General features: G+C 58.3%; 1 protein-coding gene across 11 annotated transcripts in view; it reads right to left on the minus strand.

The window, feature by feature from the left end:
• The window catches only part of ARHGEF10L (Rho guanine nucleotide exchange factor 10 like), a 146,864-nt gene that overhangs the window by 51,771 nt on the left and 75,759 nt on the right, over positions 1 to 19,334 (minus strand). For all 11 annotated transcript variants that reach the window (XM_060310461.2, XM_060310476.2, XM_060310467.2 and 8 more), the window contains 10 exons: positions 18,938 to 19,015; positions 17,766 to 17,945; positions 16,671 to 16,787; positions 15,266 to 15,358; positions 14,339 to 14,512; positions 9,345 to 9,490; positions 7,534 to 7,715; positions 4,650 to 4,765; positions 3,995 to 4,122; positions 2,550 to 2,650 (listed from right to left, as the gene is read on the minus strand). In XM_060310461.2, the coding sequence (XP_060166444.1) occupies positions 2,550 to 2,650; positions 3,995 to 4,122; positions 4,650 to 4,765; positions 7,534 to 7,715; positions 9,345 to 9,490; positions 14,339 to 14,512; positions 15,266 to 15,358; positions 16,671 to 16,787; positions 17,766 to 17,945; positions 18,938 to 19,015 (1,315 nt within the window). The remainder of the gene's footprint in view (positions 1 to 2,549; positions 2,651 to 3,994; positions 4,123 to 4,649; positions 4,766 to 7,533; positions 7,716 to 9,344; positions 9,491 to 14,338; positions 14,513 to 15,265; positions 15,359 to 16,670; positions 16,788 to 17,765; positions 17,946 to 18,937; positions 19,016 to 19,334) is intronic.

Raw genomic sequence — 19,334 nt, forward strand, 5'->3', positions numbered from 1 at the left:
GCTTGGGCAGGTCCCTGGCTCTGGGACGGTTGAGGGCTAATGGAGATGAGAGATGAGGGTTGGAACACGTTCGGCGGCACGCAGCCTGGGCCACGCTCAGGACTCCGCAACCAGATCCGTCATAAGGTGGCACGTCAGTGTTACTGTGAGGAATGAAGGCTGGAAAACTAACCAAGCCACAGGCAGTGGGGAGAGCCAGCCAGGCCACGCCCAGCGAGGACCTGTCCCTGGGAGCGTGGGATTAGCCTGGGGCCTGCCCAACCCTGGTCCTCCAGGGGTGGGAACCAGGAAGGCCATGGGGCCTTCCAAGAACAGAGATGCTCACATCTGTAGGCTCCCCTCCCACCAGCGCCAAGGCCCACTCGGCAAAGCGTCTGGGCTTCAAACGGGAGATGCACCTGCCTTTAGCAGGTGTACAAACAGGGCTCGGGAGCTTGCCCTGGATGCACTGCTCCACAGGAAGGGGACAGAGCGGAGCGGGTGGCCCGAGGCCCAGCAGGAAGGCCACCTTAACCTTTCCTCGGCTGGAATCTCCGAAGCCCTCTGCCAGGGCCAGGGCAGCCTCTACCTAAAACCCTTCCTCCACCCTCCGCAGGCCTCCTGGTCGCCCAGAAACATCCAGCGGAGGATTGTGCGATGTCAACACCCGATCCAAGAAGGGGCTGGCTGAGCAGAAGGCTCTGGTGCCGGCTCCTCCAGAGCCACAGCCTCTTCCCCGTTTCCCTCCCCAGTCTCCACATGCCTCTCTCCGAGGAGCAGCCAGAACGATCCACTTAAATAGAAATCAGTTCACACCGCTGTCCAGTTCTCTCAGCTCTGCAACCCACAGCCCCACGCGTCAAGAAAGAGCTCCACGCACTCACCCTGGCTTTCTGGAAAACCTGCTCCCCACTTCCACCTGTTTCCCCCCACCCCCCACCATTCACCAACTCTGGCTACCTCAGGACCTTTGCACTTGCTGTTCCAAAGCCTGGATCGCTTTACCCAGACCTCTGCACAGCTTCAGACGTCACCTCCTCAGAGGCCCTCCTTGACAGCAGTCCCGGCCCCCAGGCTCGGTGTCAGTCACGCATCCAGCTCTACCCCCTCACAGCACCAACCCCTCCCTGTTTGTTTGTTCCTCATGTAAATCTCTGCCTGCCCCTCATAAACTGTAAGTTCCTTGAGAACAGGGACCTTTCTGTTTTTGTCATTGTTCTTTTCCCCTATGCCTAAAATTACTGTAGAGATTCAATAAATAGTTTTTTTTGTTTTGTTTTTTTTTTTGCGGTACGCAGGCCTCTCACTGTTGCGGCCTCTCCCATTGCGGAGCACAGGCTCCGGACGCGCAGGATCAGCGGCCATGGCTCACGGGCCCAGCCGCTCCGCGGCATGTGGGATCTTCCCGGACCGGGGCACGAACCCGTGTCCCCTGCATCGGCAGGCGGACTCTCAACCACTGCGCCACCAGGGAAGCCCAATAAATAGCTTTTTAATTGATGAAAACCATTGACGAAGGTCCTGACTCCTTTCCAGAAATGTTTTAAAATCTATCGGAAATACATATTTATGTAGATAAAGATCACGCCAGGAATAAAAACAAACAAAACCCCAGAAATCACTGCTATTGACTGGAATCAGCAAATGGGAATTCTAGTAGGTCACAGCAAATAATGGTCCTGATCGGCAAGAAACTAGGCCTTTTGCCAATTCAAAAAAAGCACAAAGTAATTATAATTTAATGAATGTGGTTTGGCAGACAGAAGCCCACTAACTTGAGGAAGCAGAATGGACAGGGGTTGAGAGTGGGCTCTGGGAGCCGACTGCCCAGGTTCTGAACTCCTCCCTGCTGTGTGACCTCAGGCAAGCCACTGCACCTCTCTGGGCCTCAGAATCCTCAGCTGTACAAAGGGATTCACAACAGACTTTCCTCGTAGAGTTATTGTGAACGTGAAATGAAAGAGATGTGTGTAAAATGCTTACAAAAATGCTTGCCACACAGGAAGCACTCTATAAATAAAAATACCCATTATTTATCTGTACTATTATTAGGGGGTGCATAGGAGAAAAGAATTATAAAGAGGCCTTTGTTTGAGAATCGTTTAGTCTAACCTGCATCATTCTCTATGTAACAGTTTTACTGAGATATACTTCAGTTACCATAAAACCCACCCCTTTAAAGAGTACATCTCACTGGTTTCTAGTATATTCGCAGACTTGGGCAACCATCACCACTATCTAATCTGAGAACATTTTCATCACTCTCACCAAAAAAAAAACTTTAGTGGTGACTCTCCACTCCCTCCTCCTCCCAGGCCCCTGGCAACTACTAATTTACTTTCTGTCAACTCCCACCATTTTACAGATGGGGAAACTGAGGCTCGGAGAGGGGAAGTGACGTGTCCAAGGTCACGAAGCAGAGCCTCTGGCCCCAGTTGTTTCTCTGCTGCACCATCTCCCTCCACTCAGAAGCCTCCCTGCCCCCCAAGACTGGACGACGCCCTCTGACTCACATATACACTCCCCAGACCTCCCCTCTCCGCACTCCTGACCCCCGGGGCTTTACTCACGGAGTCCGATCTTGGCCAAGTGCAACCTGTTGACCCAGGAGATCTTGCTCAGGGGGTTGGGGGTGATGAAGACCACCATGAAGCTGATGGGGCGGCCGGACCTGCGGTGAGAGGGCAGGAGCATGAGTGCTGGAACGGGGCCTGGCTCACCCGGGAGGTACGCAGCTCTTCCCCCCAACCACCAGCCCTGGAGATAGAGCGAGGTCTGTGCAGAGCACCAAAGCATGGCCAGAGAGGCCAGTGGCCTGGCAAAGCCTCAGCCCCCTGGGGGAGGACTCCCTCCACTCACCACAGCCCCGGGGAGGGGGCAGGTAACTCCCCCGAGCGACCAGGCTGCAACCCCCAGCCCGGCCCAGGCATCCCAGCGTGGGTGCCTAGCAAGGCCATGGGGGATCTAGCGCTCCGCAGGCTGCGACTCGAGAGACCCTCCAGGGCCCCACCTGGTCAGGGCTCCACAGGCCTCATCAGACACCTGCACACGCCTGACCCGGAGCCTCTGACTCGGGCCTGTTCCCAGCACCTGGCACAGGGCACTTTCTTGGTAAATGTCTCCTGAACGGACACATGAATGAATGAAAAAATGAATGAATGGCAGTATGTACAGGCTTGGGGTGGCCAGAGGTCACTGTTGTCACCACACTGTCATCTCACCTTAGAGCAGCGGAAGCCCCTTCATTGTTCTCCGGGGCCCATTTCCCCGCCGTGAGCCATCCCAGCCCCCGGGAGGTGGACAGGAAGGTGAGGAAGGGGCGCAGGGAAGGGGAGAGAGCCGCTCAGCAGGCCACTGTGAGCCACTGTGCGAGAGCACCCAGAAGGTTCCAGGCTGCTGACCCTCAGACTCCAGTCCTGGGCCTCGCATCCTGGCTCCCGGACCTGCCTCAGACCACAGCGCCCCAGTCTCCCCTTCCCTGCAGCCACTGTGCTTGTAACACTGTCCCCGCCCAACCGAGAGGTCAAAACCTGGGCTCTGAGCCCCTCACTGCGCCAGCCTAGGCTTCGGAGTCAGACTCCTCAGAACGCAGCTCTGCCACCTACTTCTGAGCCTCGCCTCCCTCCTCTGTAGAGTGGGGATCAGACAGATTGCCTTCCCCATCTCTGCGTCAATTCCACAAACGTCAGCTGTGGGTCGACCGAGCGTGAGCTCCTGCGGGAGCATTTGCGGGGAGGCTGGGCCCGTGAGAGCAGACCCAGGGCCTGGCCCCAGGGGACTGCACAGTCTACCGACCGCTGGCAGGGTGTCCCAGTAGCCTAACGGAGGACAGGCTCACCCCAGGTACAGATAGGTCGTTCGTTCATTCATTCATTCATTTGACCACGAGCACCTGCTCTGTGTCAAATGCTTTGCCGGGCACGGCCCACGATGCGTGTACGCCCACGCCCACCCCCGCAGTGCTGGCAAGCAGGCTGGTCCCGACGCCCCTCTCCAAGGCCCCCCTTCCTCTCACTTGTCAGGTTTCCCGGGAAGCAGGAGCCTGAGGCGGCACTTGTTGGCCGAGTGGATCTCCTCCTCCTTCACCCGCATAAGCCTCTGCAGGGCCAGGCACCAGTCTTGAGCCACGGTCATGTTCAGGTTCTAGGGTCAAGGAGGCCAAGGAGGTCACCATACAGCCCTCTGGCTCCCCGAAAGCCACCCCAGATCCCACAGCAGTCGGGGCCCCAAGGGGAGAGGAGCCGGGGGTCAGTGGGGGAGCTCGACCTGGGCGGCTCCCTCGGCCACAAGCAGTGGGGGGAAGCCGACTCCCGGGCTCCAGGCCTTGGTTCAGACCTTCCCCCCTCCATGGCACCCCTCCTTTGAGAGGGACACAACCTCCCAGCCAGCTTCCTCTCCAGCCTGGGACGAGGCTCGGGAAGGAGCTGCAGGACAGACCAGACACTGAGCAGAGAACGGAAAAAAAAAAAAAAAAGTGCCCATAGCCGGGCCCTGCTCAACTCGAACCAGAGCTTCAACCCGAACCGCAGGCCGCCCACCAGACTTCCAGGTAGCGACAGGAGCTTCAGACAGTACCGCTGCTAGTGGGAGCCCAGAGGCCAGGGCACATCGGGGGACCGGGCGGGAGAGGAGCCCACCCACACTTTCCTGCCGAGGCCGGTGCTGGGTACCTGGTAGGTGCCGTGCAGCGTGCTGACAAGGAGGGTGATCTGCTCCACCACAGCCAGGTCCTTCTGCAGGTCCTGCAGCTCCTGGAAGAGGCGCGGGGGCCCGAGGTACACCTTATCTGGGCAGAGAGAGACCCTACTCAGCCTCAGGGGTGGGGAAGGCACCACCAAGGGCCCAAGCAGGTACTCACTGCAAAAAAGAAGAGCTGTCGCCCTGGAGATGTGGCACTAGAGATACAGAAGGAAATGTACCAGGCTCTTGTCTACAAGTGGGGACAAATCCAATCACGGGTAAAGTCTAGCGCCTAGGATCTGGGCCACTCTCAGTCTATACAAAGGGTCACAGGAGACCAGAAGACTGAGAACCAACTGTGCCCATGAGAGGCGAAGAGACTTCACAGGTCCAGAAGAGCCGTGGGCACTGCCAAAAAAGCAAAACCGCAGGTGCAAAGGCACTGTGGCATAAGGAAGCCCAGGAACAGTAAGTTGTTCAAAGATGTACTAAGAACCTACTATATGGCAGGTTCTAGTCTACATGTTGGAGACAGCTGCAAATGATACAGACAGGGTCCCTGTTCTTGTGGAGCTTATGACCTGGTCAGGGTCAGGGAGGAGTCAATTAACAACTGCAGATGGTGGGAGGTACTGGGAAGAAAGATATCGGGGTGATAGGACAGAGATGGGATGGGGGCTGAGGGTGCCCTGATCTCTGGTGATGATACAAATGCAGTGTCGGGGACGTGGAGGGAGGGCAGCAAGAGACAGAGTGGGAGGGCCCAGCGGGACTGGATGGGAGGTCCCTGAATGCCAGGCTAGGGAATTCGGGCTGTGTCCTCTACACCATGGTTACTCAAGCTGAGATCTTACAGAATCCCAGCGAGGGGCGGAGGCATGTAATTTGGATTTTCATCGAGATGATTCTCTAAAAATCAGATGCACATCTTCAGTCACCTGGATACAATGGCTTTAAAGCCACAGGCTGCTGCATGGTACCAGGGCTTCCGTGGACTTTGGTACCACGTGATGGTCACCAGGTAATGAACACAGAGCAAGGTGGGCGTGGGCGGTAAGAGATACGCTCACACCAAACCAAGGGCAAAGGAGGGCTCTGCAGCGCCCCAAACGGCGTGAGCTGGTGGGAAATGGAGATCACCGTGAGGCACTCTGGGGTACAGGTGCAGAGAACTCAGAAGGACCTGCCCCATAAGAGGACCACGTCTATGTTGAGAGCAGTTTGGTGCCAACGAAACAACATCACCCATCACATTAAATGAATGCTGTTACCTGAGTTTTATTATTTTGTAGCATCATTTTTATTCCACTTGTGATTCTGTTTTGGTTTTATGGTTGTTCAAGGGATAAAGCATAAGGAGTTTATTATACCTAGTCTTATACTTGCACATATTTGAATAAAAATATAATAAAAAAACATCCAAGGCCACCTGGGGTTCAACAAGGATTTCTTTTTTCCTCTCTCAAGGGGGTCTGGCAGCCTAGTGCTCTACTTTGAGAAATGTGGCCACAGATACCACAGTGGCTGAAGGAGCACTGCCAGAGCAAGAGCCCGAAGGGTGGGGGGAGAGTGGAGTGGAGCCAGGGCTAAAGGCACCGCTGAGGGGGGCAGATGGGCCAGGAGCCCCTCCCAGGGGGCTTCTGTGAACAGAGAGCCAGGAACACAAGACAGCCTCCCATGCCTCCCAGGCCTGGGGAGGGGGACACAGCAGCTGAAGTGGGCGCAGCCTTCCGAGGACGCGAGTGTGTGGTGAGTCCCTCCCTCAGAGCCACCTCCCAGGTCAGGGATGGACAGAGCTGGTCAGTGGGGAGGGGTGACAGCCAAGTGCCTTCCTGCTGGCCATGCAGTTACGTCCTTCGTTCATTCAACTAATGTCTATTTACACCCACCACATACCAGGCTCCGGAGGGCTACGGTCACACCAAGGGAAAAGACAAGATGGAAACCAGACCATCACCATAGAGGTGAAAACACACCCGGGCCTTGGGAGCACTGGACGGGGACCTGGCAAGTCCAAAGGAATCAGGAAGGGCTTCTCTAAGGAAGTGTCACCTGAGCTAAGATGAGTAGGGGCAGATAGACAAAAACAGGATGGCAGGAGAACACTCTGGAGAAGGGCAGAGGCCGGGAGAACGCCCTGGGGCAGGAGGGGGCTCAACCCCCCAGGAACGGAGAGGTCAGGGCAGCCAAGCCCAGGGAGTGAAGGAGCGGGGAGGGCTGAGGTGGGGCGGCAGGTGGGCCCCCAGGACGGGAGTGTGGGCCCGGGCGAGAACCTGGGACTTCACCCTGAGAGCAGTGGGAAGCCACCGGCGGATTTCAGGTGGAGGGTGACACACAGCTCTGACACGCATTTTGAAAAGTCAGCCTGGGGAGGGTAGAGGATGGGACGGGACAGGACAGGAAGGGGCAAAGGGGAGGGAAGGGCAGCACCAGGAAGTTCCCGCCACAGCACTGTGGAGATGGAGAGGACGGGGCGCACGGGGGAGCCTGCCACCCCGAGTTCTCACTGTCCTTGTTGTCCTGGGCCCTGAGGGTTTCAGGGACAGGGTGAGTGTCACCGGGGCCCCTCACTGAATAGACGGGGGAACCGAGGTCCCACATGGAAGCAAGCAATGGCCAGGCAGGCACTGGAGGTCACCCTTTCTGATCCAAGGTCACTGCGTGTGCACGCTCGCCAGGGTGTACAGGACTGGGGTGGGCAGGGGCTGTGAGGGGTGACTGCGTGCAGCATGCATTTGCACACTCAGGTAGGGATGTGGGTGTGTATTTGTGTACAGTTATGTACAGCAGGAAAAGTCTCTGGGCCAAGTGCCCGCGGGCCTGGGGGCCGAGCCCGGGCAGGTGCTCCCAGGGCAGTGTCGGGCAGGTACTCACTCTGGGCCTGGCCCGCAGCCGAGGCCTTCTTGGCGCCGGCGTGCTGGATGAGTACGTTGTCCTTGTCATAGGAGCTGCCCTCCTGGCCCACCTCCATCACCTGCACCTGGGGCAGCGCCGTGTTCCACTTCACCACATACTTGGGCCCCAGGGGCACCAGGCTGCTGATCTCCAGCTGGCCCCTGCCAGGAAGAGAGGACACGGCCCTGGAGAGCCCGCAGCACCCAGCCCCAGGGCCAGCCAGAGCCGCTCCTCAGCAGGTCAGCCCAGCCAGGCACCTCACAGCCCAAGCACAAGCCCTCAGGTCAAAACCAAGCCAGGCGGAGCAGGGAACGGAGGAAGGGGCAGAAGCATCAGGGCATCCAGGCCCCAGCCCCATATCCAGAATCACACGCCCACCCCAAGCCTTGGCGCCCCTACCTGTGGTTGGCAGGCCTGAGGAAAAAGACAAGAAGGGTCGTTATCGTTACAGAGTGGTTTCTGTAAAAACCACTGCAGCCGCTGAGACCCCCCGGGGGTCGGCCACTGGGCTGGGCCAGGTGTGGGCAGAGCGGACCACACGGAGGGCCTTCTCCCTGGAGTGGGCATTGGTCTTCCATCATCTATTCCCACAGTGGCCCTGCTAGGAAGCCTGTACTATTCCAGGAGAGGATACTGATGCTCAGACAGGTCACGTGACTCACCCCAAGTCACCCAAGATGAACCCCTAAAAGTGAGCCACTAACACCCTCATCACACTTTCACACCATGCTAGGCTCCAAGCAACAGGAGGGCAGAGAGGGTGTAGGTCAGATCCCTGGCACCTGCACAGAGTCCAGGATATAAACGGGACCTAAAAATTATAGTGCTTGGGCTTCCCTGGTGGCGCAGCGGTTGAGAGTCCGCCTGCCGATGCAGGGGACATGGGTTCGTGCCCTGGTCCGGGAAGATCCCACATGCCGCAGAGCGGCTGGGCCCGTGAGCCATGGCCGCTGAGCCTGCGCGTCCGGAGCCTGTGCTCCGCAACGGGAGAGGCCACAACAGTGAGAGGCCCGCGTACCGCAAAAAAAAAAAAAAAAAAAAAAAAATTATAGTGCTTGAATGAGGGAAGGAGGGAATGAACGAAGGTGGGAGCCCCAGTAAAGAGTTCACGCAACCCACCTGCAGGCCCGTGTGGCCCCAGGCAGTGTGGGCCCAGAACGCGAGATCTTCACGTTTCTAAGAGAAGCCAGATGTCTCAACCTTTGTGTGAACTCCCCGTAGGAGCCAAACACAGGGTTTCCAGAGGCCACGAGTTTGCAGACTCTGGTCTAAAGAACCACCCTCTCCCCACTGCGGGGCTCCAGCTCCAATCCCGGCTCCAGGCAGCACCTGGCAGCCCGCCTCTGGGCATTTCTACAACCTCTGACCCAGAACCGGGAAACCAGGCTCCTGCAGGGAGTTGGGGGAAAGGCAAAGACTCGTGCTGAGAAACACGCAGATCCGGCCGGAGGAAAATCTATTTGACTTAAAGCAGCAGGGATTTGGGATCTGGGCTGGGAACAGGGAAGAATCTCTTGAATTTCAAAGTGGTCAAAACTCAGCAGACTGTTCAGTTCCGACGGCAGAGTTCCAGAACAGTCCACCCTGTGCAACAGACAGCTGTTTGCCCTCAGTGACCTCTGCAGGTGCTTCCTAGCTCTGGGGACCAGGGACAGAGCAGGCACAAAGGGATAGAAGAGGAAGTCGGGACGTTGGAGGCCTCCGATGAGCTCACGCAGGACCCCAGCCATGACGGACTGGGACATGACAGGAGGGGTCCCCAGGGAGGGGCAACAGCCAGGTCTGCTTACTTGAAGTTGATGTTGGCGCAGACCAGCATGTCGCTGAGCAGGAAGACCCTGCGCTCCTTGGACTTGATCAGCTGCCCGCGGTCACCGTACACGGTCTCCGTCAGTGTCTCACACAGGAGCAGCTGACGCTGGCCTGAGGTCAAAAGCTGGGGGGAGGGGACAGAGCAAGGTCAACACCAACATCGTACACGGGCTGCTCCACAGACATCGCTGTGCCAAAGACCCAGGATTCTCCCTCCACATACAAAGGGGACCACAGCTGGGAGAGGTGGAGGATGAGACAGGGCCACACCCTCCATCCCCGGGGGAAAAGAGGCACTGACCACCCACCGGCCCCAGCAGCCAGCACCCCTGCTCAGGTGAGCCAGCCACTGCCAGCGGCACAGCTCCAGAGCCGCAGACCCGTGCTCTGACCTTGGTTCCCGGAGCGCCCGCTGTGAAGCCCTCTGGCAGGCGCCATGTCACCTCTCCACACCTCAGCTTTCTCAGCTGTCAAGTGGGCGATACCTCTACAGCTCACATCACCAAGGCAACGTGTGACCGGACCTGGCTACATGATCCGCAGAGCCCAGCAGAGGAGGACAACCCGCTGCTCACTCAGAATTATTAAGAATTTCAAGGGCTTCCCTGGTGGCGCAGTGGTTGAGAGTCCGCCTGCTGATGCAGGGGACACGGGTTCGTGCCCCGGTCCGGGAAGATCCCACATGCCGCGGAGCGGCTGGGCCCATGAGCCATGGCCACTGAGCCTGTGCGTCCGGAGCCTGTGCTCCGCAACGGGAGAGGCCACAACAGTGAGGCCCGCGTACCGCAAAAAAAAAAGAATTTCAAGATGGAAATGGCAGAGCATTAAGCCAAATATGGGGCCCTTCTGAGCGCCCACCCTGGTGACGGCACAGGCCACACACCCAAGGAGCCGGCCCTGCGACGAGACACCCCACAGATGGCCACTGTCCCCACTGCTGCCACTGTTCGTGTGGCCTCAAGCAGGGAGACTCCTGGCCTGAAAGTAGGTCCCATTCGTCACCCTGACCTATTGAACAACCTCAGCTACTGGCCTCGTGGAAGGCCTCGTGTGGGGCTGGGACAGATCTGCTGGTCGACAAGGCAACCCTCTGACAAGGCTGAAGGCCTTCAAGCCTCCAGCATCCGAACAGGCGTCTGCCCATCTCAGGCTGGATTCCAAGAATGCTGCCAGCCCCGGACCACCATCAGACCCGGAGACCCGCTGGGAAAACGTCTCTTTACTAAGTAAGGATTTTGCTGAGGAGGAAAAGGAGTATTCAGCAAAATTCCTTCCCAAAGCCCGTGATTCTGATGACAATAGCTAGCGCCCCTCCGCCCCATCCTCACAAGGGAAAGGGCGGGTCATCCCCAAACCTCTCCTGGACAGAACGCCCTTCTGTTCTGTGAAGAGCGGGGTCTCTCCAGGCGACACGAAAGCCCAAGTGACACCACACGCCACTAAAGAGTCCACCTCTCATTTAATCGCCTCAAGCACGCTGAGGCCTCCCCACTCCTGGACAAGGGGACGGAGATTCCAAAAGTAAAGAGACTTGCTGAGACCCAGTGCCGGTTGAGCGGCAGGGCAGGACAGAGCCAGGCCACACACGCTGTTCCCAGCACCCGGCAGCCAGCCACACGCCCTCTGGCTCCTGACTGGGGGTTAGAGGAGTCAGAGAAAGCCCGCTGCTCCCAACACACACAAAAAGTCTCAGGGTGCCCCAGGGATACCCCCATGACTGCTAAGACTGGGCTCCCCCAGCCCACAGCTTCCACCAGCAAGCTGACTGCCAGCTCGTGTAGACACAGCCGGGACCCTGAAGACAGCAGGCCCCTCAGAAGACGGCCAAGTGTGCTGTGACCCTTTTCCTCAGGAGAGAGGAAAGTCCCCTGGCTTCCGACAACCATCCTCCTGCCACTTAAGCAGATTAAAAACAAGAAAGACAACAGAAAACTCGGGTATTGCACAAGCAGCCCCCTGCAGTCGCGTCCTGAGCAGGCACATTTTGAAACAGCCGACACCGTTGCACTTCGGGCACACCCAGTTTCGTTTCCACTTCTCTCTGGGTGATGGGTGGCAAGAGGGAAATCACTGCACTGGCCTCAGAACTGGCCGAGACTGCCCCAGGGGGGCCCTGGCAAGGGAAGGCGTGGTGTGCGGCCACCATCACTCTCTCCACGACACCATCCCACACGCATCCGACACACCCACTTGACGGGTGGGGAAACTGAGGCTTGGGGCTGTCAGTTCCTCGCCCAACACCCAACAGGTCCCCCTGACCTCCAGCCAGTGACCACTGCTCCTCACAGCCCGGGTTCCCCCCAGCGGACAGAGCAGAAGGGAACAGACAGCTCTTCCCAGAGCAAGTGCTAAAGAAAAGGGTTTCCTTCTCCCGAGTGATCTCACAAGTGTGTGAGCCAAAGCGAGAGAAACCCTCTTGGTTACAGGAAAGGAGCTAAAGACAGAAGAAGATACTTCCCAAGTGCAAAGACCATCAAACACTAGCACGGTGGCCATGGCTGGGCTAAGGTCTTTTTAACCCGAGAGACATTTCAAAATAGAAGGCTTGGGACTTCCCTGGTGGTCCACTGGCTAAGAATCCGCGCTCCCAACACAGGGGGCCCGGGTTCGATCCCTGGTCGGGGAGCTGGATGCCGCAACTAAGAGTCTGTATGCCGCAACTAAAGATCCCGCGTGTCACAACTAAGACCCCGCGTGCCACAACTAAGACCCCGCCTGCCGCAACTAAGACCCGGAGCAGCCAAATAAACAAATAATTTTTTTAAAAAAAATAGAAGGCTTGTGTGGAACTGGCTGGGGAAGTCCTGCCTGGAGGCAGGGAGGGGGGATGACCCCTACCCTTCAGGCCCAACCTGAGCAATCCTGGATGGGGATACACCCCGGGGAGGGGGCTCCATCCCCTGCCTCATCTTTTCTTCCCATCTCTATACTCCTGGAACAGGCAAAGCAAACTCAGGTGCCTGCAGGGCCAGAAGTAACCTCAGTGGGAAGACCTGGATGTGGACTGAGGGGGCAAGGGCAGCCGCTACTCAGGTGACTGGTGCCACATAGGACGGTGGGCCAGAGTGCCAGCTCTTCCGACCCTTAAGAAGATACATGAGTCTAAATGTTGTGGGACATTTCTCCATTTCTAAATGTTGGCAATTAATTCCATTTTCCTAAAAATACTGTGTGGGCCTAAATACACATGTGCAGCCTGAATTTGGCCTGAGGTGGGACAGTCTTAAGACGCAGGACCCTGAAGCTTAGAATTGCAAGGGACCCTGCAAGTTCACTTGTCCGGGCCTTGTTTTGCAGGCCTGTGGTGAAAATCAAACATGACAACGCAGGTTAGGGAGTATCATGTACTGTAAAGGGCGGGGCCGCGTGGGAAGCGCTGTGGTGCTCCTGGTGACACTCCCCAAACATTAGAAAGTTCCAGCCCGTGTGGCTGAAATCTCATCGGCCTTAGTCACTGGCCTTAGTTCTGCTTTTGGGGCCACAGAGCCAGGAGGCTCCCAGTTTTCCCCCAAATACCTGAACACCTCCCTGTGACTCCACAGGATGTCCCTTCCCCAAAGAACAACGCTTGCCCTCGCCAAGTGCCCTGGGGCCAAACCCCACACTCTGGTGGGTGAAAGAAGGCGGGGCCCGGGGCCTCCCAGATGTGGGTGCAGCTGCAAGCGGCCCATGTCACAAGCCACTAGGGAAACAGAGGACTAAAGTTCACCAAAGGGACCTCCCTGGTGGCGCAGTGGTTAAGAATCCGCCTGCCAAGCAGGGGACGCGGGTTTGAGCCCTGCTCTGGGAAGATCCCACATGCCGCGGAGCAACTAAGCCCATGTGCCACAACTACTGAGCCTGAGCTCTAGAGCCCACTAGCCACAACTACTGAACCCGCGTGCCACAACTACTGAAGGCCGCACACCTAGAGCCCATACTCCGCAACAAGAGAAGCCACCGCAATGAGAAGCCCGTGCACCGCAACGAAGAGTAGCCCCTGTTCGCCACAACTAGAGAAAGCCCGCGCACAGCAACGAAGACCCAACGCAGCCAAATAAATAAACAAATAAAATTTAAAAAATAAAGTTCACCAACAGGTGACTCTGGGAGGTGACTAATTTTTTTTGTACCAACTTTGTGTTTTAAAAACAGAGTTCCCAGGCTTCCCTGGTGGCACAGTGGTTGAGAGTCCACCTGCCGATGCAGGGGATACGGGTTCGTGCCCCGGTCCAGGAAGATCCCACATGCCGCGGAGCGGCTGGGCCCGTGAGCCATGGCCGCTGAGCCTGCGCGTCCGGAGCCTGTGCTCCGCAACGGGAGAGGCCACGACAGTGAGAGGCCCACGTACTGCAAAAAAATAAAATAAAATAAAATAAAAACAGAGTTCCCTAATAGACTCATCTGAAAGTGTTTCAAGATTTTTTTTTTTTTGCTAGAATGTTCCTAAGTTGCAATCCCAAAACATGGCGTGGATTTTTCTTTTTGCTTCTTAAAAAATAACACTAATAATGACAGCTGCCACCTTGTATTAAGGGCTCTGGGTCTGCCAGTTTGCCAACTCTCTCATTTGCCTCGCAGAAGCCCTGAGGGTCAGGCGCCATCGAGCTCTTCTCATTACAGAGGAAGCAACTGAGGTTCAGAGAGGTTGGATGATTCCCCTGAGGCCACACAGTAAGCACCAGTGGCAAAATCTGGATTCAAACCCAGACTCTGACTCCACGGCCCACTAGTTTAAGCACAATACTAGGCTATCATTTCTGGCATCTTTACTGGCAATTACACTGCTGAATTAAATCAGCTTTTATCCTAAAATCACATGAGTAGTAACGAATGTGGAGGTCTAGTCAAGATTAATCCTTCAGGTAAGGTCTGCGGGCTCAGAGAGAAGCAAGGAATCGTCTCCCTCGGAGAACACTGCCACCTGGTGGGTGCCACAGGGGAGGAGGCAGAGCGACGGGCGAGGCCGGCTGCAGGGCAGGTACGCACGCACCTTGTTGAGGCTGCTGCGGTCACTGACGCTCTTGGTCAGCTGCTGGATCTCGGCCACCTGGTCGGCCAGCCGCTTCTGCTCGTTCAGCTTCTCGGCCAGCGTCTCCAGCTCCGTGAGCGCCAGCTGCAGCGAGAGCCTGTCCGGGTGGCCCCTGGGGGTGTTCTTCAGCATGTCCTGCCAGGGTCCAGAGGGAGCCACGACTGAGACCCCCACCCCAGCAGACCCTCCCCTGGCTGGGGTCACAGCCTCCGCCTCCACACTCAGGCCTGAGAAGGGCCCAGCTTGTAGCCGGGACAGGTGGGGCCTGACATAGAGCAAGGCCTCAAGAAGCAGCTAGTGAATGAATAACTAAAATAAAATAGCTGTGCGGACCGATCCCTGATTCACTGATGAACTGTGGACCAATCCCTGATTCACTGATGCACTGTACACTGAGACGAGACCCACTCCTGCTGCTGGTCGCTCTGAGAACAGAGAGGAAACCCTGCTGGGCCCTTGGGCTGGCAGCCAGCCTTCGCCCCAGGGGGACTCACCCCCTGACTGAGGACCCCCGGCAATCAGGGGAGGTGCCTCAAGCTCTCGGGGCCCAGCGTGGAGGCTAACGCTCCCCCGGGAAGCCTGAAGTGCCAAGATCAGAGCATCCCCGGGGCATCTCCTCACTGCCAGGGGCCCCACAGTCGCCCGGATTCTTCCCACAACCACCTGTCACCGGGTTCCCACCAGGGGAGGCGAAAGTAAGCTCGATGGGCTCCACCCTAGGAGTGGGGAAAGAGGGGGCCGGGGGGCCAAGGCCCTGCCCACCGTGCACAGATGTGTGGGTTGTGGGTGACGGATGAGAAGCCAGCCCTCCTGCCCCAACCCCATGAGGCTCGCACCATCCCACGCCCCACCCTGCAGGTTGGTGGCCGTCGGAATCCCCCGTGGTACCTGAAGCAGGAGGATGAACTGCGGGAACCTCTGGATGGGCTTCACCATCAGCCCGTAGAGCGTGACGCGGTCGGGGCTACACACCTGCCGCCGCTGTTGGAGATGAGGGGGGATGATTCACTGAGCCTCCGCAGCAAGGGCCCAGCACCCGGGGTACAGATACGGCCCATCCCGGGCTCCCCTCCCTGGACCCAGGACGCTGCTCAGCCTTGGGCCCAAGAGAAGAGCCCAGGAGGTCCCTGGTTCCACAGTCAGGGGTCCCTGCCACCACAGGGCTCCCTGGTACAGCCCCTCACCCTGGAAAGCCTAGAGCGTCATGTTAAAGTCTCTGGACTAAAAGCCTAAGTAGGACATTTCAGCAATTTATCCAAGAAGTCAGGCTACGGAAAGTAGCCGAGACAACCATTCCCTCCACCTAAACTAAAGCGGACGGGCCTGGGCCGGGGTGAGGATCGGCAGGGGGACGGTTCTTACTGTCCTGTGTCTTGCTTCTGTTTCCACCTCTCCATCCACCCACCTGTCACCTTGACCCGGGCCCTCAGCCCCTGTGACCCAGGCTGCCGCCACAGCTTCCCCACCGGCCTCTGCCTCCATCTGCCTCCACCCAAAACTTCAGTGGCTTCCCGCTGCCTGAAATACGACATCCTAGCCCCTGGGCCAGGAGGTCCAGATCTGCCCAAACTGAACTCCACTGCTCTGGGCCTCTCTCCCAGGCACCCAGTGCTCCCAGGATCCAACCAGACTTTGCCTCTGACCTTTGCCCCATCACCCTTGCACCTGGAACACCCTCTTCTTCATCTCTCCGTTTCAACCCCACTGACCCCCCAGGACCCATGTCGGATGGCGCCCCATTGAGAAAGCCCCCTGAGCCTCTGGGATCCAGGCTGTAGGCTGCTCGGCTCGGGGTGGGGGGGCCCTAGCCCACCTGCGCCCTCTGCTGGGTGGCACGTCTCTGACTCACCTACGTGTGCGCCTAGGAAATGGGGACTGGGGACCTGGTCCCACAGCTACTTGAGGCCTATAGTCCTTTAAACTCTATTCTCGCACGTGATCCCCAAAGCACCGCTTTAAGAAAAGGGATCATCCCGGCCACAAGCTGAGCCACACCAAGCCTAGCCACCATCTGCAGATGCCACAGGCCTACGCTTCCACCTGTCAGAACTCCAGGATCCCAAGCGGCTTACAGAAACTTTAACTCTTCTTCACCCTCCCCTTGGCGGAGTGGGGAAAGGACAGGCAGATTTTCTTCCCGTGGGACTGGGGATGGCCCAAAGGAAAGAAGAGAGGCATCTGGGCCAAAGAAGTGCTGCTGCAGCGATCCCTACCTCCTGAGACACCTCCCTGCCCCCCCACCCCGACGGCCGGGGCTCCATTGAGAGGGGCCCCGGACCACCCTCGGGCCCACCTTGAGGAACTCGAGGAAGGCGGGCTTGGTGAGACAGGCCTTCTTGATGATGGACATGGCGTTGGTAAAGTTGTTCACGTAGTCGCTGTACACGTCTAGCACCACGGACTTGGAGAACTGTAACAGGTGTGGGCGCGGCCCGGGAGGGTCACATCCATGCGAGGGGGAGGGCGACCAGCACCCCACCCTCACCGGCGACCACAGTCCTCCTCTGCCTGGAGGGTCTCAGCTAGCCTTGAGGTGAGGAAACCTGTCACCCGGTGAGGGGAGGGGACAGGGCTCAGAGAGGCAAAGAGACACCAAGGTCACAGGGAGGAAGAGGTGGTGCTAAGGAGAGCCCGGGGAGGTCCCTCGTCCCCCAGCACGGCAGCCTGGCCCACAGGCGAAGGGGGGTATGGCGGCCCTTTGCTACGCCCCCCAGCTCCCCACCCTCAAGGATGGCGCTCCTGACCTGAGCCCCATGGACACACCGACCAGGGTGCTGGGATTTTGTCTTTTAGCAGAACCCAGTTGCCTACAACATATCGAAGCAGTTTCCACCGATCTGACCATCTCTCACCCCATGAATCTCTCTGGGGCCCACAGACTTCAGTGTCAAAAACCATGAGTCCAGCACACCCCCTTCTTCCACAGATGGGGACCTGAGACCCGAGAGGGCCCTGAGGCTGCCCACGTTTGCACAGCTGAGCTGGGACCAGGCCAGGTCTCCGGGAGCACGACACCCTGCAGCACGCTCTGGGGCCAAGGCCATGCTCTGTGGGAGCGTCGCACAGTGGTCCCTCCGCGAGCACTCGGCAGGGGGCGCTTGAGATCGGCCAGGTGGCTGCCCACAGTGGCCAGTCTCCTGGAGGCGCTGCCACCTAGGCGGAGCCAGAACAGTAAGCGGGAGGCACGCGGGCGGACATCTCCAAGGACACGCTGCAAGGTGTCACGCCCACCCCCGCGTAGGCCAGGCCGACTCAGGCCCTGCCACCCTCTGACCCCGCTGGCTGGGACGAGGCGACCAGGTGGAGGCAGGAGGCTGGCCCGGAGCACATCCAGATCACGGCCGCGGTTGGCACCTTGGCAGGCTGGGGAGAGTCTGGGGACACCTACCGAAGCCACGAAGAGGTCCCCAATCTTCTCGGTGGAGTCCCACTCGGCCACGCGGGAGGACAGGGCGATCTGGAACATGGAGTGGCAGTGCAGGATCTCCTTCACGCGAAAAAACACCACCTGGCACTTGCGGACACTCAGCGCCTTGGGCTCCATCTCCATCAGGGGGTTGCGGTAATCCTGAGGCGGGGGCGCGGGCGGGGTGAGTGCCCCGAGGCCAGGCCACAGCCCCTGCCCCCACTGCCCTCATGGCCACCTGGACCGGGCCAAGCAGAACTCGGCAGACCTTCCTGCGGGAGGAGCACCCACCCCTCACTCTTCACCTGTCCTTCTGGAAGGATCTCCGTGATCGTAACACTCCTGACCCTTCTGCCCATCCATAACCCACCCCCGTGACTTATGTGTTAAGCTGGGTTTTCGGGCAGACCCCTGCCTGCAAGGAGCTCCACGGAGGCAGTCCCCAGGGGCCGGCCCAGATCGGCTTTGCCCACAAGTGAGCCAGTCTGTCTAACGGAGCAGTGGCAGTGATGTCACAGCAAGACCTAGAGCCACACTCTCCAACCAGCTTTGTCAGAAACACGGGATATTTTTGTCTCCACCTGCCTGAGGTCTGGGCTCCTCCACTGTGGATCCAAACTCAGGAGGGGAAATGAGGTTGTTACTAGCACCCTCCCACCCCTACAATTCCCCTCCGTGTTGTCCTCCCCGAGAGCCCACAACATCCCAGAAGGTTCACCTTTTCAGGAATGCAAACTACAGACCAGGCCAGCACACCTTAGTCACGCAAGCATCTACTTAGCAATTCCTGTGCATCCGGATCACAGGGGAGAGGGCGCACCCAGGGAGCTCCAAGATGACGGGGAGACATCAGCCCCTGCCCCGGGGGCTCCCAGAGTGGCGAGGGAGGCACAAGAGGCACCACATGCCCTCAAGTTCATAGGATACAGCTCATTTTATTGAACCCCGACATGGTTTCAGAAAATGCAGTCATCCTGTGAACACCAAGGCATCTGGAATTCTTGGTGTCCCCCATTTGGAGTTCCTGCTGTTTCCATAAAAGCCCTGGCCTTTGGCTCCTTCCCCTTAAAAATGCCCACAGTCCCCAAACGCTCCTTGTAAAATGTCCCTCCGGGGTCTCCCCTGCCCTCTCCCCAGACCCCCCGGAGTCCTACCTGGAGTACCCGTTTCAGAGACTCCACATAGCTGCCTTCGCTCTGCACGATGGAGCCCAGGATGTGCCTCCGGACCACCTGCTCGGGCAGAAAGCACAGTCGGCACCTGTGCCAACCACGGCACAGAGTGAGCTCCGGCTGCGTGCGGAGCCCCGGGTGATGGGACGAGGAGTCATGACGCCCAGTGGAGCTGCCGGCCGCGGGACAGAAGGAACTCGTCTTTCCCAGAGCTGCTCCTGGACCACTGGGGCCTGGCAGGCCAGCATTCCCTTCCAGAGGCCCTGCCAACCCCAGACAAATGCCCGTGCTCCCCAGACTGCAGCACGGGGGCAGGGGACACTGGGACTCGAGGCCCCTGCCTGGTCTCTGCTCCCACACATCCAGGGATGGGAAACCA

The sequence above is a fragment of the Globicephala melas genome, chromosome 1 (assembly GCF_963455315.2).
Source record: "Globicephala melas chromosome 1, mGloMel1.2, whole genome shotgun sequence".
NCBI classification, from domain to species: domain Eukaryota; kingdom Metazoa; phylum Chordata; class Mammalia; order Artiodactyla; family Delphinidae; genus Globicephala; species Globicephala melas.